The following is a 22,722-nucleotide window of genomic DNA, read 5'->3' as shown; positions in this document are numbered from 1 at the left end:
ATCATAACTGTCCCTAATGAGGCGGCCCAGGGTGGAACATGAGTTTTAAAATGTAATTCGGTGAATATTCTTGACCTCATGCATTGTTTGGAGGTTTTTTTAATGGCGTGTTCTGTGTTTGAAGGTGCCGATGTCTGCTTGGGCTCAAAATCCACTTCCATCACAATCATTGCCACCTTCAGAAGAAGGCGATCGATAATATCACACGGCCGGCTTCAAACCGACATAAAAGCATCTTCCTCCTCTGCCTGTAAATCTGTAGGAGTTCTTCGCTCCCTGCTTGTCTCACTTCAAAGGAGTATGTATCTTAATTCCCATCAAAGCCCGCAGACCTGTTTGTGTCTGAGATTAGCCTTTAGCCTGTACCAGGAGCCGGCGTGCCCAAAAATGTCCGTTCGCCATCTCTGTCTGGATCTGCCTCACGCTGACGGGCCCACGTGAACGCGCAAGAGCTTAGTGTGAATGGAACAAGAGATTAGAGAAATTGGGAGTGTTGGGAAACAGGATATTCCAATAACACACTTCCCCACCTCTAACCCTCCCCACCCTTGTCAGACAGAATGGAAATCTTATCTGTGTGTGTCGACAAACTGTGTTTGCCTGCTCCATCTGTGTATTTTATTTCTTAACCGGCGGGACATGCAGTGCTGGCGGTGGCATCGATATCCGTTCACTGCGAGCCAGTTTGCTGCCTGACATGAGTCACTCACCCCAGTCGGGTCATTAAAATTACTGACAGTCTTTGGGACAGAGAGGTAATGAGAGACCAGGGAAAGGAAAAGATTGCTTCAGAGATCCAAAGCGACGTCCTGACTTTTTGAAATTTGATCCTTTGTGCTTAGAAATCCATACCATTTTTCTTTTTCCGTACTTGCACCAGTTAATACAGCAGTATCAACTGAAAACTGACGAGCAGCTGAATAGGATGGGTTTCTGATAGCAGTCTCCGGTTTGGATCATGTTCCAGGCTGGCAGAACATTTTGGATCTGTTAAGCTGCGAGGCCAACAAATTTATTATCATATCTCTTTTTATTTTAACAGAGAAGAGCAATGTACATGACAAACATTGCTTTTGAAAATCACAAATATTGCTATTGGCAGATGTTACCAGCTGGAGATAATTAATGTGAATTACCTCAGTAATTTGATTCAAGCAAAGATCCTTTTTTAGAGAAAGAACGAGCACTCTTTAGTGTAATGATGAACAAGTTAAGCTCATCAGTGTGATCGTTCAGTATTTGGAAGAAAATAAGGTGTGCAAACACCAGAGTTAGCTAATGATACGATGAAAGCAAAATGTATTTAGAATTAATAAATGGATTTGATTCTGGATTCAGATTCAACCCTATATCAAAGTGATGAGGAGCGGAATTTGATTGGCCACATGGGGGCAGCAGAACAAGCTGAAAACACAGGATATCTTAGAAATGCTGTGATGAACGTGTATATTTACACATCCAGCAGACACACAGACACAGTTTCATCCTTTCAGCTCCGTGTCCGTCTCCATCTCCAAACACCCCGCTGTGCTGACCAGCTCGTTCCTCGTTTTATTTCAGAGGTGAGGAGCTGAAACGTGTTGCCATCACTAACACTTTGGGATTTCAGCTGGTTTGGACCAATGCATGGCTTGAAACTGGTGACCTTTTAGTTACACAACTGCCCACGTAATTCCCCCGGGGTTAGACAGACCGCTGTCTCTGTCCTATCCTCCAGCTGCTCGGTATTATCCATTCTCACATAGTTTAAACAGTAAAGTAAGAGGAGGGCTGGGAATAAACAGATTAGCGCAGTGAACATTACTCTGTTTTCATAAGACTTGTGTCTGCTCTTCGTCTTGCTTTGACCCACCCTCGTGGAATGAGCTCATGACTCCTTTGTCGACCAGTAACCCGCCTGCTCCCTCTCTGCAGAACTTGTGCTTCATGCATAGTTGAGAGAGCGCGCCGTTCTGGGAAACTGATTTTGAGAAATTTTGGCACCAAGCAGCAGGGCATCACTCTTGAGTCACCTGAGTGTTTCTTTGTTGTGTTAGTGAAGCCTGTGGATTCCACCTCACTGTCAACATCAGCCTTTATTTCCAGACCAACTCAAGTCTAGTGTGCTTTCACTTCATTTGATCCCTGACCTTGCCTCTTACCGTACAGTATATCCCTACAAATTACTTACTGTGTTCAAGCATTTTGCACTTTTCAAACAGATTTTCCTGTCTGGGTTGAGACCTTCATTGATTAGACCGGGAAGCAGCTGGATAGAGGAGGAACCTATGGGCAGCTGCCAAGTTACAGTAATGCATGGGAGTAGGTCTGCAAGAGCGATCTTGTTGCTTCGTTGTGAAGAACATTAGACAATCATCGCTTGTTCATACAACTTTAACTGTGGGATTGAACTCAAATCCAGTCAGGCCATTTTGTCAAATCTTAAAAATGCAGATCCCAACCATAAAGTCAGAAAGCCAGCAGGAACAAATAGAAGTGCCTCAATAGTGGCATGCTGGGGTAACAAACGCTCTGGTAAACATTTTCTGGGAAATACTGGCTGACTGACTGTTTGGTTGTAGGGGTGACTCATACGAGGAGGAACACAATAGCTTCTGATCACGTAGGATCTGTTGCTCCCGTGGAAGTTCACTGTTTGTAGAAGGAGCCTGAGGGCATGTTTGGTTTCATTCCTTTGGGTGCCGTCTGCAGCTTCTACACACAAGTGACAAGATGTAAGAGTTTTCCGCACAACAATGGCCATAAATGACACAGGCAAGGTAAATGTTATGATCTTACTGGGGAACAGTATTCTCTCTACTCTCAGTCTCCTTTCCTTAGTGCCCCCGTCCGTTTCCTCCACCGCTGTGTATGTTTGTTGTTTGGGTGCACTGCGTGTTCTGACTCTGCAGAGAAAGACTTTTTTTTTGCTGAGCCCCATTCTCCCATAAGATAAGATGATCTCGATAAGAGATCAAGATACCGTTCAGCTACAAAAACTCCATTTCCTTACTCCTCCAGGGACATTAAACCATTTCCTTTTGCTCGAAAAAAATCAAAAATCAAAAATCAAGCAGCCCAAGAATGCACATCGGCACGGCCCTGCATTACAGCATCTTCTGCAGCTCACTGGCTGGCCTGTCCAGATGCTATCAATGAGCAGGTGATTTTGGTGCAGCCCATACGCTCTGCATTGCAGAGGCATAGTCTGAATCACTGAATACAGATTGTGGTGTAGGTATCTTTACATTGTGTTTAGAGTACCCTCCCAGCAGTGACCCTGATGCTCCTTTCTAGTGGTAAACAAACTTAGATTTTGATTAGTGCCATATTTGAGTTGCACCAAACGTTTCCTCTCACATGAGTGGTGCATGTAAAATGTGTTCTATACTATCAGACTGACAAAGATTGTGCCTGAACGCACGTTATTTCTCCTTCTTCTGTCATGCAAAGCACACACTGTGATTAATTAATGAAGCTTATCTGGGGGAAAAAAATTAAATGACTTATCTTGGTCCATGGCTGTGTGTCTGAATCTTTTAGCAATTTTAAGAGACACGACAGAAAAAAAATCCAAAAGAAGGCACACATGCCACTGTATGGCTCCTCTTTTTCCCATGTTAACCATTCATTCACACCACATCTGATAATGCTGTAGTTTGCTGACCATTTACGCCTACTTTCAACGGTTGATCTAGAAAAGGTTCAAAAGTGTGACAAATTAATACAAGTTCAGAGGAACTACTGTAAAAAAAAATGCTTTTAAATTAAACTCTGACTTAAAACTGTAGTAAACACTGACAAAAGTTGGAGCAGTGTGAGATGTATACGGGTTTTTTTTTTAATTAGAACACTAAAGCTGGATTCTGTTTTCTGTTGTTGCCAGGCTACAAATACCATCCCAGTGAGTTTTTGACTGTTATTGCTTAGCAACAAGATTCCACCGCAGTAAGTAAAAAATTTAATCAGCGAGGCTTAAAAACTACTGTACACAGACCTCAGCACTGCAACTTTTTCACATGACTTGAGTTGAATTCAGTCACTCGGCTGCAGCGGCCCGCTGTGTGGATGGATCCTCAGCAGCGGCACAATGAACAGCGATCCCACTCCCCACTGTCTCTATTCATATGCTAATCCAAAACCCCCAGCACACCCACTAATTACTGATCCTCAGTCAGCCCGTGGGTCCTGATTCACTCCACTGACCAGCAGACACATTCAAATCCCCAAGGGAGGGACTTGAGCGACGGGTCATTTATGTGACGTGCACACAGACACGAATCACGTTTACAACTCATGTCCGCATGTTTGGAGATAAACTGGCAGTATACCAGTCACCGCTCTCACGTGTCGAGGAGTTAGGAGTTAGGATGTTACCAGCAACTCAAAGCAGGACATTTCCATAAGCCTGTTGTTTGTTCTTAAGCTGCTGTTCATTAGGACTTCCTGAGTAAAGCCAATCACAAAGCAACCAAAGGCGACAACATATTTCAGATAAATGTGGGGAAAAACCGTGAAATGTCATTATTTTTGTGGGGGAATCATGTAAATTTTGAGGAAATTTGAAACATTCAGAATTATTACTGCTGTCTTTTCTTCAGACATGAAAAATCTATGTTTCACTCCACTGCCCAGTTGGTGTCACCGCAGCTCACCTGCACAGCAGCCACCCCACACTGACCCTCTTGCCCGGGGCAAATGTGTATACCGACATACAGTATATGCAGGTTTGATAACAGATACATTCTCCTGACCAAACACAAACAGTGTGATGTAAAATGTGTAAATAGATAAAAACAAATCCTCTTACAAACTTCGACACACGGCAGCTTATTTACACACAAGGGTGCAATAGACTTTTATGACTCCTGACAAGAGATGAATTTCATTAATGAACATCAAATGACTTTGGGATTATTAGCCCCCCAGTGTACATGTGTGTGTGAATGGGTGTACAGTAGGTGTGTGTCTGCCTGCCCTCCCCTGTGACTAATGTATCATATGCAGCAGCAGGGTCGTCTATAAATAACAACATGATGTTCATTTGCTGAGCGGGAGGGGTGACTCGTGTCTGGGCAGATGGATGATTGGTTGGAGTGTGTGCGAGCGTGTGTATGTGTGTTATTCCCCATCCCCTTGCTTGCATACTGTAGCGGGCGGTCAGCTTTTATTTGAGACCTCAATATTTGGCCCACACACATGCGAACAGAGTGCCTGAGGCTGCAGTAACCTTTTCTGGGAGTAGGTAGTAGCTGCTCGCTACCCCGGCTGATCCATGCTTACCACATGCAGCGTGGATTAGGGTCTAAGTTCACATAACCTCGGGAAACAATAACAACACAGCTGTACTGCTGAGTGAGTGGGCATGCTTTGACAGCCAAATGTCAGATTATAGCTGAGAAATGCAGGGTTGAGTTGGGGTGTTGGGTGGGAACTGGGACAGTTTTCCTCCACCCTGAGGCCCGGAGACACCGATACAGAGTAGTTAATTACAAGTGCTTGTTTTTTTACAGCCAACAATTAGAGTCTGCACTGTCAAAACGTCTTTCCTGGGCTGTGAGATTGGATACTGAGAACATGAGAACGGATTTTTTTTTTTTTTTTTTTTCTGTGAAACTTTTTCCTCTATCAGTCAGTTTTGTATCTGTGTTGTGTCTTTGGCAGATATGCTGCTCGTCAGCTAGAGGTCCTGCATGCGAGCTCTCTGCACTGCACAAGCGTCCTTTAAGCAGGCTCTTAATATCTGCCATGCACGGATAATGATTTGTAGCTGACCCTGTGGTTTGCGGAGGGGACGGATTTCAGTTTTTGGAAATCTTCTTGTTGAACACTGAGTACTGGGTTCATGTGAAGGCTTTGGACAGCACAACAGGCTGTAAACACAACATTATTTTTAGTGTTCATCGCCTGGCAGACACAGAGCAACAGTAGAATTAATTAGGAGTTGTGTTTCTGGCAACCTGACAAATGTAAGTGCAATGATTACTCTTCTTTTAGCTCTGGTTGGCCTCCACCAACCCCTGAGAAAGTTCATCAGCTTGTCGCGGACTTTTTCGGTGCTGGACAAAAAACAGCGTTCAGGGCTTTTTCAATGAAAACAAGAGCCTGCTGCCGCTGGCAACAAGGTTGATGAGAGTGTATGCCCAGTAACACTGGGTGCTGCATCAGTGGTTTTGTCACGATGTTTGTATGTGACGAGATGGCAGTGAGAACAGGTTGTACTATGATTACGTATTTCAGGGAACATCCAGTATTGCATACCAGTGTACAAAAATCCACAGATGATAGATCATATACAGTACCTCACATGAATCCAGATATAGACGCATGTATAGTCACAAGACAAACAATTGCCTCTAAGTCCCGTACATGTCTGATTCCTATTGACAAACCCTTTGGATTCGTCTTGAAGCTTTTTTTATCCAATAAGCTTCAAGTATCCATCTGTCTCTTATTTGATTTCTGGGGTATTTTTGACATTTGGAAGCAATGTCATTGGCCAGCAATGCTTCAGGTACAATAAAAGCAGCCGTTTCCACACCTCAACTGCAGATGCTTTGACCAACGCTCCTCTGAAGGGCTGCAAAGAGGAGAAAGAAGCTTTAATGTTGCATTCACTGTGACTGATTAGGCTTATCTGTGAACAGGTGGCACTCACTGTGGCTGCTGCCTGCATCTGTAGCCTTTCAGTCCTCTATGAAGAAAAGAGAAGAGAGAGAAAAGCAGAGCAGAACTTTAGAAGGGTTATATTTAAGATCTAGTGAAGGATGCTCGTGTGTTACAGTGTTGAGTGGACATAGGGCAGGTCCTTCTGAAGTGTGGCCGTCATCTGCGTGTTTGGAAAAGGTGTTAAATTCAGCAGCCTGACTGGAAAAGATCCGGTATGAAAAAGCACATGCTTGCATTCTCAAATTCTCCTGCTTAACAACTACTTGTATTTCATTATCGATCCATGTTTTAGAATGTTTTCAATTAATCGTTCAGTTGTGTTTTATTCATCCAAAACCCAAAGATATTTCCAGTGAAATAAAATCCATAACAAATCGTCACATTAGAGATGCTGGAACAAGTGCGTGTTTTTATTTGGGTTTGATTTTTGACTAATTGAATGATTTTCTGGTGATCCATCTATCCACGCATCACTTTAACCTTATTGTGGTTTCTGGCCTCAAAACGTTCAGTTAATCTGTAGGAGGGACACTTTGCTGTGATACTGAGATGAAAGCTTTGTTTGCATAACTATATTGTTTTCTCTCCACAACTGCTTCTTTGTCAAGCTCATGATTTCCCTCCCTTTCTACTGGAGTCCATGGAGGGAGGTGCATGCAGTACACAGAGAGAAAACTGAGCTGCAGCGTTTAACTGAAGTCCTTTTCCACATTCGCCCAGTGAAATTTCTTGCGTGACAGTTCAGTCAAACACACAATCCCAGAACCTTACAGCAGTATCTCCAGAAGACAGCTGTGCTGTGGACCTCTTGACTTCCATGTGCTCTCATGGTCTAGCTCAGTTCCCCCCCACGACTTTCTCTGCAAATGGTACAGTCCATTTAAAAAGGTGCTTGTCATCTCTCAATGCTCTGTGTCCTTTCAACAGTCAGCTGCAGGGAGCACATTTCACAGGGGCAGTGCTGGCTCTCTAACACACACTCACTCACACACCCACACGCACACACACACACGCACACACACACACACATACACACACACTCTAGTGCTGTTACGGAACTCAGACACACATGCATGCTCGCACACTGACACACACACACACACACACACACACACCCCACACACACACTACACTCCTCCCAGCAGATACTCGTTTCCCCTGAGCTGGATGCCTCTCTTTAAGGGAAAGGACAAACTGCTTTGAGGATTTAACTTGGCTTTCACACTAAGAAGGAGCAAGAACAGACAGAAAAAGGGAAAGAGGAGGGATTTATTTGGGGACACCTTCCTTCACAGGAAATGGTCAACTTGTCAGCATGACACCTTGTTTGGATTCCCCTCTGCTCCTCAGGCAAAAATCCTGAAAATGATGGATGACAACAAGCAGTTGGCCCAACGCATCGACGGGGCCATTCAGTCTGCCAGCCAGGAGGTGACTAACCTGCGGTCAGAGCTGAGCGCCACCAGCCGCAGACTGGCCGAGCTGGGGGCAACCGACTCTGCCAGCATGCTGGAGACCCTGCAGCACAACCACAACGGTAGGAGAGCGGAGTGACACTAACTGTGTGCTGAGAAGCTGTGAGCATGTGGAGAGGGATGAGCGTGCTGTGTGTGCCCAAGTGTGTGTGCGTCTTCGCACGTGTGTCTCTGCATGTAATGGATGATGTCCAAGAGCGAGTTGAAAAAGCCTCTGAGAATGAGTGCGTATGTGAAAGGCAGCGAGTGAATGAGTTAAACAAAAGAGGTGAGGGGTTTCTGCTGGCTTGTGTCCACTCTCTGTCCCCCCACAAATCCCCACTCATGTTGAATAATTAACATCCTGAACCTCTAAGAGGGGGCAGAGCTGCTCTTTGGTGAGGGCAGAGTGGGTAAAGTTACAGCCTCTTTTCACTGTCGGCCACTCTCTGTCTGCTGGTTCATTTGGTTCTCCCTTAACTGGGCGATGGATCTGAGTCTCCTGAGGAGGAAGGGAGAGGGGGCTGGTTTTAGGGTTGCTGTGGGTTACTGTTACTGAGAGCTGCTTGAATGGCTGCCCAGTCTGTAGAATGCTGTCCTGTGTGTGTGTCTGTGTGTGCGTGCTGCAGCTGCTCTGTTTGCCCTTTTCCAACTTTTTTCATTCTCACTTTGACGGGGAACAGATGTGTGTTTTTGTGCTTGTGTATGTGCGTGCGAAGAGGGCAGCTTCATTAGCATGTGTGCACATGGACTGTCATGTTCTTTCAACTTCTGGCACATACACACTCTCACACCCTCGCTGTTTCCATAGCAGTCAGCCGGTACAGTGAGCCGTCTGATAGGATACCTTCCATCTTGGCTTTGGCACAGCTCGGCACATATCTCTGAGAGACTTCCGAGATCAAGCTCGGGGAAAGGTCCGCTGTGTTTCCTGTCTCACATTTGCAAGGAAAAACTGTCGGCTAACTTTCCCTTTACAATGGCAGTGAGTTATTCAGTCCTCAGCTGACCTCTGCAGTGTGTCTTTAAAGAGGAAAATGTGCAGGCTGCCTTACACAGCTGGTCAGGAACAGTTCGGTCATGTGTCAGCATTGTTTTTCAGCGGACTGCTGCTGTCGCTTTGTTTTTCAGTCATTCCTCTCTGCTTTTGTGTGTGTGTTTGTGTGTGTGTGTGTGTGCGTGCGTGCGCCTTGCGGTATCCCTTTAACCCTGATGCACGCTCACACTCCTGCTGTTTCCATAGCAGTGTGTGTGCCAGCGTGAGTGACGACAAGCATTCCTCTGGGAGGGTTTGAGCACTGATGTCATTGTCCCTCGTAGCTGCTTCTCCACTCAGCTGAAACGATGCCCGAGATGTGCATGTTCAGCGCTGGAATCACGTTCATCTGCAGAGAAGATTCAGAAAACAAGCAAATGCCACATTAACATCGGAAAAAAAGAGCGGTTCATTCTTAAAATGTTCAGTGAAATGTATGCTTTCAGAAACTGACACCTATCTGCAGATCTCTCTTGAAAGGGATTTTGTCAGACATAATTGTCTAGAAATGCAGTGCTAAGTGCTTCTTAGTGCCCCCTTTTTTCAACATTAAAAATGACACACATGTCCTTTTGATGCTGAAGATTATAGTTGCTGATTGCTGCCTCTGTTTGGCCTGTATATCTTCCCTCTGTCATTGTGTCTCTGTCAATAAGTCTTTTTTTTTTTTCATTTCACACCCACCTCTCTGTCTTTTCTCACTCCCCTTTCTCTCCTCCTAGCTGTTCTTTACAAGCCCAGGGTGTATAATAGAAATGGCTGGGGATGGGAGGGATTAGGTAATTTATCACCAGTGGCTGTGTTGGGAAGGAGGTGTGTGCTAAGGGTCGCTGGTTCATTGCGCAGCCTGCAGAGTGGGAGTCCTGAGGGAGGCTGTGTTGGAGGTACTACCTGGCACTTCACTGCCAGCAGCACTATCCTTCCATACAGGCTAGCTCACCTTAATTGCATTTCTAATGCCTGGGGATTTACATTTGCATGTTACGTTCATCCCAACAAGTGCAAAAATTATGAATAAAGACTTCATGTATTATCTTTGTGTGGCAGTCTGTGGGGAGGTATATTCTCACAGTTGTTTCTAGAACGCACACATACGCACGAGATCCAGCCTCCGCTTACCTCTCTCAAACCCTTGTCTATGTTCTGAGCCCACTAGTATCCCCATGTGGTAGTTCATGAGCTTCCCCCTGGACTTAAATGGACTACATTTAGCTTTGTTATGGCACTGAGGGGCTGCTGATATAGAGGAATGCTGAGCAACCATTAAACTGACTCAAAACTTGTGCCTGTAGCCCCGATTCATGCCGTTCTCATTTCATTTTTGCGTATGGGAGAGACTGCCACGTCCAGAAATGGGTAAGGTGAATGAGAAGCCCCTTCATTCTGCTGCCTGGTGGGCTTTTCTTTGTGCTGTCCAACTAGAGGTAGTTTTGATGTGTATTTTCAGTAATGCTTATAGTCTACAGTAATTACATCTGATTTGAATGAAATGCTTCTTACAGTTCTTTTAATAGAGGTGCACACAGGTAGAAAAGCTCTCTTCAGATTGTAAGTGACATGCATAGTCTAATAATTATGTCATCCGCCGTGGTTAAAGTACAGAGTAACTGCACAAACTTCTCTACCGTTGTGCTCATCTAGATGGTTGGTTTTATTTTTGTATTCTACACTCCTCCTAGTGAAAGTGTTGCAAGTCGACAGAGGTGTTAGAGATAGTGACATCCCCAGGGTGCGTTCAGTAGAAGTCCTGAGGATACGATGAACCTCATGCAACCAGACTTTGTTGACTTTTATCAAATGATAAGTGATTTGCATATACTGTAGTTATGGATTTTGTATTATCTTACACTTGAAAGCTGTGTCAGAATTAGACCGTCAGACTTATCTTGCAGTTAGCAGCAGTTTGATGAGGTTCACTTACAGATGTTTTTCAGAGCTTTCAGCTGCATCTCCGGGAAGAGATTTGATCTGTTGTCATGGAGATGGCTCATTTGTCATCACATGACCTAAGATGTTATCTGCAGTTTAATTACTGCTTTTAAGTGCTGTGCAATATAGATTAAAGCACATGTAAATATGTAAAAAGTGCAAATGAAATATTCATGTTCCCACCCTTTTCAATTCAACATGAGTTTATCATGCTGGCTAATGCTGGCAGCCTGGCTGTGCTGGTGGCTAACATTTGTTTGCTTGGCTACAAGTAGCTGCTGTGTTACCTACTGTTACAAATCCTGCTTCTGTTCCACACAGTATCATGGCAGACCTTCAGCTTAATGCCCGTTCCACCACATGTGAGCATAACATGGGAACTCTGCAGATTCACCACGCAGGACTGTAGCACTAGCTGATAAGTTTGGTAACTTAGCAAGATAGCCTGTAATATTAGCCAGCCAGCACAGCTAGCGTGTTATATTCATTGAATGATATTCACTGCCTCTGTTGAATTGTTCCTCCCCTTCCTTGCCCTGTAAGGTGCTGTGATACAGACAAACAGTCGTGTGGCATCTAACATGGAACTCTTTCTCTATGTTGTTATGGTATGTATATGGAACGACACACTGTTGTGCGTTAGTGCTGATTCAACCAACCAGTCCTCTTTTTCAGCTCTCTGTATAGCTCATGCTAACTGTGCACTGGCTAATATATGCATATATTCAAGCTAGGGACATTGCGGTTACATTTCCCCTTTTTCATCTTTTTTGCAAATTAGAATAATAATAAAAAAACACAAGATTTATTTTGATTAGATGTCAGTGCTTAATTTACCATCCATGTCCCGCTTTAGAAAACTTTTAGAAGTCGTAAATCTTCTCGTCAGCACTTTCTTTTTTAAATTCTTTTACCCAGAAAAGCAGCTAAAAGTTGAGGCCAGCAGTGTAAATTGACTCACTGAATGTACTTTCCTAGTGTTCAGCGTCCTTGTTTTCTTACGCTTCTTCATACCTACCTGACTTCTGCAGAGCTTACTTTGGGTGTGAAAATCTGCTGGTACTGTTCTAAGTATTATGGATAAAACATTGGCTATTTTTTGCTGCTGCTTGTATTCTAACCACCTCTCATGAGGGATGGTAATGTTTATTTATTCAGCATTCAAAGGTTATGAGAGAAGGTCAGTGCTATTGCATTTAATGACTCACCCATTCTTGTAGTGGAGGGTGAGAGTATTTGAGCCAAGCGTGTTTGGTCAAGCATTCACAAGATTATTGACTACATTACTGCGTCAACAGAAGGGCATTATTTCCTTCTGAAGCTCACGAAAAAGTCAGGGCAATCATTTGAGTTAAACAGATTTTATCCTCATGATAATTAAAAATACAAAAATATATTAATCTTCAAGGCAGGCTATCAAGAAGGAGTCAGGCCTATTATATCATTTAGCGTGGAGGATTTGCTGTCTCTATACATCATTAATGAGCAGACAAGCCCTGCATGTTAAAATGCTGCTGAGAATACAGTTAGGGGCTGTTCTGTAAGTCTGTTCACGAAAAACATCCTCTGTCGTTGACATTAGGTATTTAACAGAATTAAGAATATTGGGAGGCTGTTTGCGTACAAAGTTGTTGCTCCTTTAGAGGTGAAGAACAGAGCAACGGAGACATCACGAGACTGCTCATGATTTTTAATGCTATTAGCCACCAGGGCTTCAACTGGCATGACAAGGATACCAGTATTCCTGATCAGCATCTGCACAGCATGTGGTATTGGGTGTTTTTTATTTAGTTTATCCTCTATTTCAGAGTGTGGGACAAGCCCACACCTCCCTCAGACTTACCCCACCGGCAGTCTTCAGATCAATGCAGTATTGTGATGGCCGGCCATTCATCAATATAAGAGTTTGAAGGCGAAAGCTTTTCTGCAGCAGCTGTGTGACAGAACCCTTATGTTGGGCAAACGGCAACACATTTCTGCCTGCTCCCTGTGCTTGTGAGTGCCAGACAGTTCCCAAACTGCTATAGAAATGTCCAGTGTCCTTCAAAAGCTAACTCACTGCTTGACTGTACAAAGAAAAAAAATGTATATGATGATGATGTTATGTGATTTAAAATAAACATTTAATCTACAAAATAAACACATCATTGGACACACATAACACCACAGAGCACCTGTGTCCAAACTAATGTGTACTCCCTCTCTATAGGCACTGTGCAGCCTGCCCCACAAACAGCTTAAAGCAGTAAGACAGTTTTTACTCTCTCCTCTGGAGGCTGAGTTTGATGTTGCACTCACCTGTCTGAGCGGCAGTCTGTGAGCACTGAGCCCTGCGAATTCTTCCTCAATCTGCTCTACATTCAAACTCCTTCGCTCGCTCGTTCTCAAAGCTAAATATAACCAGTCCAGTCAGCCTTTCCGTCCCACTGCACTCCTCAAATGTTTCAGACGAGCTGAGCTGAAAGAGAGATGGATTATTGTCGGCAGAAAGGCCTCACTGAAGGTAGAAGCTCGGCTCAGAAGATGCCGAGTGTCAGCTGAGCGCGGAGTGAAGTTCTCTGTGTGCGTGGAGCTCCGTGCAGCTCCGCCGTCCTGCAGCCGCAGACGCTCCAGCAGCTTCTTCTCTGCTACGACTGCTTTAGCTCATTTCTTTTGCTCCATTCGTCCTGACTTTTTGATATCAGTTTTGTTTTCACTCTGTAACACATGCAGCGTAAAATGTAGCACAGTACGGAAGTTGAGATAAAAAAGTAAAATTGTTAGCTTTCACCTCCATGCAGCACTCACAGCTTGCTCCTGCACAGCACATAAAAAATCCAGTGGTCCATTTTGTTCAGCAGCTCATTCCTTAAACATTCGGAGGATGTCATTATGTGCTACCTATCTGCTAATCTGTGTCTTCATTTAATTTCCAAGTCATTACTTAAATAAATGCAGTCTCTCCTCAAAGCCACAGCAGTTTTCTAAACAAAGATTCACAGTTTATTCATACCTTAAATATATTGAATAAAAACAGGAGCTGCACAATTTGGAAAGACACTTTCACATCTCGGCTATTTGAAAATGTCAGCAGGCTCTCACATAATGTTCTATCCTCTTCAATTAGGGTAATGTATGCAAAACGAAGTCTTTGGCATGAGTTGCTTCAAATGTCACTGCTTCCTTTTTAATGATTTGAGTGCTCACTTTGTTACGTTATGATGCACTCGTGTTTATAAATAGATATCAATAGCCCTGAAAATGTATTGTGGTGAACAAATTCTGATTATTGCATCTTATTTCAATCTTTTTGTAGGAAATTTATACTCTAAAGGTAACCACTTATTAAGGATATATCACCACATCAGAATATTTAATATATCAAGAATACAGGGCAGTATTTTTGGGCATTAAAGTGTTGGAAACCAGCACGGTTCCAGAGGCCAAAGCACTGAACACTCGATCTCTGCCTTTGCTGCAACAAGCCCCTACAGCAAAAAGATCATTTCCGCCATTGACTCCTTTTATTGTTAAGTTGTGGTCCTGTCAAAATCCCAGCAGAATCACTCAAGTGTCCTCACATAGATTACAGGTTTTTCCATGAATTGCATTTCGTGCTGTCTTTTGTCTGCACAGACGATGCCTGGCAAACCTGACATGCCATTAGATTGGTAGCCTTTCACACTCTCTATCATTGATTTGATGAAGAGCGATAGGTGTAAAGCTGCTGTCACCCAGACAGGCATTTGGTGTAGAATGCCAGCTGGGTATCCGAAAACAAAGAAACTAAAAGGCAGGAAAGATATAGCAGGATAATGCAGCCATAAAAGCCTTGCAATGAATTACCTCAAGCTGTGGAAATGGGACCAAATCTCATTAGTGTTTCTTGTCGATGGAGATGGCTTTGAATCCCTCTCTGTCTATGGCAATGAGAAACTTAATGACTTGTGTGAGGAAAAATGAGAGTCCTCCTCAGGTTTCATGTTTATGGCACGTTTTATGGACATTTATTTGACAAAGTTACCCAACAGATGGTTGCTCATGAAAGCAGTCCTCAAAAGTGCAACAAAAATTGGATATGCCACAATTGCCTTTGGCAAACTTCATTTAGCTCCTCTCCTGGCATCGACTGCAGTAACTTTACTAATGAATCCCAAGTTTAGAATGAATCACCACCCACTGGAGGGTGTATTTCAAATGGAACGACCCATGTCAGTATAATTAATAAGGCTGAAACCCGAACATAAGGTTGAAGTTAGTAATTACTTGCCTATAAAGCATGTTAATGATGAGTGATGTTGGTCTGTAACCATATGCTTAAAGGTCATTCATTTACATACACATGTAGTCATCAACTGAGGGAGAGCACTGAATTAGATTAATTACAATCTAGTATACAGTTAGAATATATGTCATGCTGTCTCTTATGTGTGTGTTCACCATATTCTGGGTGTATTCAGAGCTGCCACACACAGGCACGCACACACACACACTCCACTCATCTGCCAGCAGGCCCTGACACACTGGTAGCGGCTTTGTTTGACATTATAACTCTAATTCTAATTAAGTTGCACCCCCACTATCACACACACGCACACATATTACTTTTCTCTACCTGAAAAGACAATTTGACACCCTTCTTTGCATTTGGGTAGGTCAGGTCTGCAGTGTATATTTGGTGTTTTGGGTTGGTCACAGTATGCATTAATGAGTTTGAGTGGCTCTCGGGTATGTAAATGAATGTTGCCCTCTGTCCTTCAGCCTGCCTTTCCTGAAAACTGATGCTAGCAGCACTCTCACGCACAGCGGCAGATGGCACGAGCGAGTGTGCTCGGTAATCGGTGACATTCCACATATTCAGATGCCATGAAGTGCAAACGCCGAGCTGTGTCATGCAGAACTGTGGAAGTAAAGGGTGCGAAAGGGGCATAAAAGTGCCTCTGTACAATGTAAATGTCACTTCTCCCACTGAAAGACCTTTGAGAGAGGATTTGGAATATTCCGCGGCTCCTTGAAGGTGACAGGCCAGTATAATGGATCGTGCACCATGCAGATAGACTGTGAACAATGATTAAAACTCTCATTAATTTGATGGAAAGCTTCATTAGAGGGTGATGGTGGGTGGTGGGCATCATTGTTTTTATACTGCATCCCTGTTAGTCTCTGGAAAGCATTCCTTTTACACGTTTGCCACAAAGCCCTGCTCAAATATTTTAGATCAAACCAGGATCATTCATAACTATACTGTTCCAGTGATTATAAAGTACATAAAAGAGGAAATTAGAGTGACTGAATCGATGCAAGTGTGTACTACAATTACATCAGATGGGACTCCGGTGTAGAAATCTGCACGGTGGACGCTGATAGGTCCGCTCAGTTACCCCCGAGAATGACTCCTAATAGAGCGAGATACGAGATGAGGAAAGTGTGTGCTCATCAGGCGTGGAGGCCCCCCAGTGATTTTTGAATGATGTGATGTGACGGGGACTTGGGGAAAGATGGACGGGACTGGGGAGGAGGGGGTCCACTGCGGGGCTTCCTAAGATGTTGTCAGCAATTATTCCCAATGAGGTGCAGTCAGACCGTTGGCTGTGGCAGCAGCAATGATGCAATGACGTTTCCTCTGTTCATCTCACATTTCGAGCAGTGGTAGATTGAAAGGATGTGAGTTTTGCCTATTTCTGTCCTCTGTCCCAGTTCTGTGAGGCCGACGGTGTGCAGTATTATGTGTTTGACCATTACAAAGTGCTGCAGCACTGCGTGGAGACAGTGTGAATCTTATACTTAATTTCTCTGCAGCTCTCACAGTAAGGTAGAAGGTATTTTATGTTTCCTTTTGATCATTTGGCTTCATATAAAATTGGACTCGTGTGGGACATCCAAAGAAATGTTACTAAGCATTAAATGTTGATATACTGAAATTAGTTAACTGGCAAGAAATAAATGTTTCACTAATGACATTTAATCTACAGGTCTGCTTCCACTTGAGGGGGTTAATTTTGGATCCTAGCTGGAGGGTACATGGAGCGTGCAACCAAAGATGATAAGGATATTTTGGGCGTAGGTATAGCCGAATAGAATTACTGCATAGCTCTGCAGAGGCTCTGAGCATTTGTAGACATACATACTGGTCCTAGGTCAGATTTTTGCTTGCACACATCCCACTGCAACTGTTTAGGAGCTGACAAATAGAGTGGGATCTCGGATCAGTGATTCTGTAAAGCCTCTACTGTACTGTGTCATATGGCTTTCAACAGCTCACAAAGACCAGTCGAGGGAGCTGTGAAGGTGTTTCAAAGTTTTTGTAAGACATTGCCTTGAAATTGCTACATCACTCTTGGAAAAGGGCACAGAATGTTATGTTGTCGGCCTAAACCAATGACGTTCATTGTTTACAGGCAAGGATCAGTGGGAGTGCAGAGGTGCTCATGCACAGCAGACACTAACGTAGCTATTTGAGTATTTAACACTCCCCTCCACCTCCCACATTTGTACTAGACATGCTATTTGGAATGATGCCCATAAATCTTGTTGATGGTGTTGAGGCTAGATAAGTCCGCTGTTGAGGTGCACCAATAACAGTTTCCTTCCTCCGCTGATGCTTTTTCTGTAATGTGATTTAGGTACTGATCAGCAAGAGGTGACAAGAGACATTTTGGGATTATAATAGTCTGCTCGTCCTTTGCATTGTTTTGTAGTCGTCACTCTTTCCTTGGCTGTGATCACACTGGACCCTTGTGCTTAAAACAAAATGTGCAGCTGGGAGTGTGCTAGTGACGGACAGCCAGAGGTCAATGGGCGCAGACACATTACACCGTCATTGCCATCGCTATGCGTCGCAAGGTTTGATAACTAGCACGCTATCTAAGTTGCATTAGGTACCTAAGCTGAAGTAACAAAGGGGATGATTGTTGAAAGCATGATGAAAGGGAGTAACAGTATGGATGTGGAAACCTGAAGTGGCTCGACTGAAAAGAGAGTGTGTTTAGTGTTTGCTCATTTCAAAGTTTCCTCATGATAAATCAAATCTAACGTACTTAATACATTTTCCACTTGGAGATCCCAGGAGTGCACCCATAATGCAATATGTTCTTTGTTTGGATGAGACCAACATACTGAAAAATGAAGTATAGAAAAACTGACAAAGGCACAGATTCACAAAACTGCTTTTCATCCATATCTTTACCTCTGAATTTCTCTTCTAATCATCATAGAAACAATCAGCATACACAGACACAAGACTTTTTCTGTGTCTGTTCTACTCAGTTAGTCTTGCCTGCCTGTTGTGAATATGAGTGATCATCCAGCCTACAATTGTCCATCTATCAGCACGCAGGCTGTCCGGCCAGCTGGTGCCTGCTGGTTTGGAGCAGCAGATTGAGCGAGCCTGGAAGTCACCGTGGTGGCAGGTGGGCCCCGCCATCAGGTACCGTAATGCCCACTGGCACAGACGGGGCCGTCTCAGAGCGGCGTGATGGGGAAGGGACGGGGCATGTGTGGCGGCGGAGAGAGCGAAGCATCTTGAGCCGTGCGTGTGCCAACCCTGACAAATTGGATAAAGCCTCCAGTGGATAGGAAGGGCAGTGCCAGTGTGAGGCTGACATATGAAGAGGATTGGCACAGTGGGTGGAGTGGACACAGGGTGGGAGGGGTGAGGGTGGCAGAGAGCAGATGTGTGTGTCATCACAACCCAGGCATCATGCTGAAGGAGAGGAGGCATTACTTTACGCAAATGGACGTAAACACACCCTGTGTGTCTCTAAGAGTGTGTCGAGGGAGAGAGAGCACCTTCCTGTCTCTAACAAGGCTGAAAAAATGCCGCCTATGGCGCCATTTTCACACGTACACAGTGTCTGTGTGGGGATATTCTTCATCCTCTACCTCATTAGTTTTTTCACGTGTCATAAACCAAATTTTTTGCCTTTCCGCTCCCATTACTTCATATGAAAAATGACTTGAAAGTCATTTTTTATCTGATGATGCATCTGTGCTTTGAAAATGGCCCCAGACTTGCAGCGTTAGGTGAGCTGGACTGTTTGTTCCCTCAGAATGAGAGACCGTACGAGACAGAGCAATCTGTGGAGAAGCTGTTCAGAGAGCGAGCAGCATTGGACAATGACCCGAATGGGTGAATGGCCTAAATTTGATGCAGCTCAACGCTGTGTTGGTCTTTTTAGATACAGTGAAAACTGTCATGTCACACTGACATGCAAAAATACAAGTGGCCTCAAGATACTGCTGTGAACTCTCCGTTTGGTGTATGCTTTTGTGTATAGATTACCATAAGTTACAATGATCCCTCTCAATTGTGCACTTTTGTGCACAATTGTACCAACCAAGCCAGGCCAGCCACGAAGACGTTCACTCATCGTACCAGTCCAAGCTAAAAACAGGTGGCTAGCTGTCAAAGAAATTGCAGGTGTGCATTGAGTATTTTGCATCATTACGTCAGACCTTCATTAGCAAGCTGAAGCAGAATTGCTCATTTACACTAAACTATGGTAATTACAGATTTCTCACAGGTGGTTTCACCTCAGAGAAGTGGGGATTAACTCAAATGTTTCTCCCGAGTTGCAAAGACTCACCTTTCATTGCCGGCCCCGTGGGTTTCTCGTATATGAGGATTTTGTTAATGAAAAGTGACTGGTTGCGTCGAAGCAGACAGATATGTATTCGCCTTTTCCCTCTTAAGGATCTGTCCTGTCATCGTCTTTCATTTTATTGATCGGGATAACACTCCACAGCTGACTGTAGTGCGGCTTTTATTATGTAAGGAAGATATTACACAGTAAGTAAGAAGATATTAGATGTTACGTTGGAAGCAATCTGCAGTCTGTCCGCATTGTTAATTGAATTTAACTGACATTGATTATGTGAACTGCTCAGAGGGAGCGGATCACGATGCAGGCAATGTGGACGCTGTCTAAGGCTCAACAAACAAGGCTGTTAGTTCAGGGTCGATGCATCTGAAGGCATGCTTTGACGCTCATTGAGCCTGTGTGACCCTTAGCGGTGGATCACCTGACCTCCAAACAGAGGATGCGATGTCCTCACATGTCATTGGAAAGTGTTCGATGCGTCACCGTGCCTGTTTAAGGCCTGCTGAATCTTTATCAGCAGGAAGTAAGGCAGATGATGGATCAATAGGCAGGGGAAAAGGAACAGAAGAGCCACGTCTCCCAAATGTCTCTTTTGTAAGCAGTCACCAAAGAAAGTCCCTGACCTTCTCTCTTTGAGTCATTGTTCACAAGGCTGAATGCAAAATGCTGAAATTTGTTTACATTTGTTTCTTCGTGATATATTCTAGACCTTTGTCATGCTAACTTTTAATGCTAATGTCTTCTGGTCTTCTGGATTTTGTATTCTTTCATCCTTCTTCGCAGCATTATTGGCCCATAATACTGTGAAACTGGGGAGTATGGCAGGCCTCATTATAAACACACTGATATGATGATTTCTTTCCTCATTGCTGGGATCTCTGGCATTCAGAATTGTTCTGGCCCACATTCTTGTAAACAATCCTCCACATAGCTTTTTCAGCTTCTCAAAGAGAGAGGATGGTGCTACAAGTGTGTGACTGGCATTATAACACCTTTTATTCTCAAGCCAAATTAGCATATGGTGAAAAGTTCGCAATATTTCACCACTTCACAAAATGTTGTGTTGCATCTCTGCTGCTGTTGCATAGATATTTTCTATCCTTTACCTGTTAATGTTGCATTTCCTTGGTTGACGTCCAAAAAGCTGTAAATTACTGACTTAAAAATCAAGCCATGAAAATGCCTCTTACCTCAGAAAAAGCCCCTGAAAAGTGGATGTGCATGCTGTTTGTATTTCACAAGTTTGTTCTCATCTGAGACATTACAAAGGGACAGGTACTGCCAGCTGCTCTGTCACTCTAGAGGTAGTCATGACACTTCATCTCTCTCGAGCGCAGAGGCTTTGTCTTGTATCCCCCATCCAAACAAGGAGAGTTCAGCCAGAGTTCAAGAGGAAGTTGAGAGGGAGAGCGAGATTTTCACTTCCCCCTGTGTCAGTTACTCCCCACCTGGTGTTTGGTTTGACAGCTGGGAGGTTGCTGTAGGTGGGGGAGACATATTTCTGTCTACCAAATTCTTGTATCAAACAGGTATGCTTTAAAGGAGGGATTATCAAGAGGGATCTTTGACTCAGCCAGCCCCAGGGAGACGCTTTTGCTTATCAGAGATTGTGAAGAAACGCTGTACAATCCACCTGTGGCCGATGAAAAAACCCGTCTGATATACTTAAAAAACAAAAAATAATACAATTTAGAAATGGTGCAGGGGTGAGCAGAACAGCACTTCTTAATCTTGTAGAGCTCCAGATGATAGATTGAGGGAGGAAAATGATGACAGCATGATGAGTTATTATGTTGAGCATCTCAATGGGACTGTGTGGGCAGCGAGACTCAATGCCAGATACTTAACTTTGATGAGGTTAACATGGACCTGGAGGCTTGAGGCCATTCAGCGAGTCTCATTGTTACGTGTATGAATGCGTGCGTGCGTGTACGTGCATTCTCATAAATACACACACACACACACACACGCACACACACACTCACACACACACACAGAGCCTTGCTGGGTTATTTGCTTTGTGCAGTGGATGATCAATGTGTTGGCATGCTCTGTGGCCATTAATTGATGAGGCTGGCTGTGTAGACCGAATTGATTTCTGGTACAGGCCATAAAGCACAATGCTAAAGCTTTTCACTGTCAGAACCTACAAGGCCATTACCTTGAGAGGAACTTGATGCCATCGTTGAACAGATTCATGGTTAATGTAATGGATATAGAAAAAGCAACTTTATTCCATGCTAACCTACTGGGCTATTGAGCTCCTGCTGTCCAAACTCCATCTCTACCGTGGTAACTAAGTACTCTTGTATACATGTATAATGGATAGCAGCTTTGATACAAATAGGTGTTTTCAGCCAAGCCACTCTAATTGGCCAAAGAAATGTTCCAATACGCATCACACTGTGTTTCACTTCTGCTGTGCTAACTGGAGTGTTTATGGTGGAGATGCCCAGAAATGTTTTGCTTCACCTTGCCAAGTGAAAGTGAAAGGAGGTGATGCATTCACAGCTCTCAGACAGTAATGCCAGTTATAAAATTTGTTGGCCTAAGACTAATTCAAAGGTTCACTATGGAGTTTTTGACCTCTGGTAGCACCCTGGAGCTGTCTTTCTCTGGGCAGGTCCTTGTTTGGCTTGCCTCATGCATGAGGAAGCACACAGGTGACGCGCTACACAGTCGCCCTGCTGATTTCAAAGGATTGGATGTGTCAAAAGGGCAACGCATTGGAAACTGAAGCCATAGTGATCAGCGTAATACTGGTTTTCCTCCACACACGATTTACTGCGGAGTGTGTGTTGTAGTTTGAGTAAACGTGTTCAGTCAGGTCATGAGCTGTCCACTGCCGTAAAGATGTCCTAAAGCCTTGAGGGCATCATAACTACCACTGCGTTCATAAGCACAGTAAAGACCAATCCTGTTATTATAGTAAAGACTAGCTTTAGAGCGCATAGAATATCATGTTGAGGGTATGTGCCTGTATCTATGTTTGGATCCCGGTCATTACGTCTTGTTATTGTAAGAATATCCCAGAGATTGATGTCTGTGTCTGTCTGGATCCAAGGCAATAAGCTGC

General features: G+C 43.9%; 1 protein-coding gene across 5 annotated transcripts in view; it reads left to right on the top strand.

The window, feature by feature from the left end:
* LOC143326770 (kazrin-like) overlaps positions 1–22,722 on the top strand; it is a 153,595-nt gene that overhangs the window by 40,900 nt on the left and 89,973 nt on the right. For all 5 annotated transcript variants that reach the window (XR_013077707.1, XR_013077708.1, XM_076740633.1 and 2 more), the window contains exon 3: positions 7,999–8,185. Coding sequence is in view for 3 of the 5 variants with exons in the window: in XM_076740633.1 (XP_076596748.1) it covers positions 7,999–8,185 (187 nt within the window). In the remaining 2 variants the exon portion in view is untranslated. The remainder of the gene's footprint in view (positions 1–7,998; positions 8,186–22,722) is intronic.

The sequence above is a fragment of the Chaetodon auriga genome, chromosome 10, assembly GCF_051107435.1.
Source record: "Chaetodon auriga isolate fChaAug3 chromosome 10, fChaAug3.hap1, whole genome shotgun sequence".
NCBI lineage: Eukaryota > Metazoa > Chordata > Actinopteri > Chaetodontiformes > Chaetodontidae > Chaetodon > Chaetodon auriga.
This window is presented reverse-complemented; position numbering and strand designations above follow the sequence as displayed.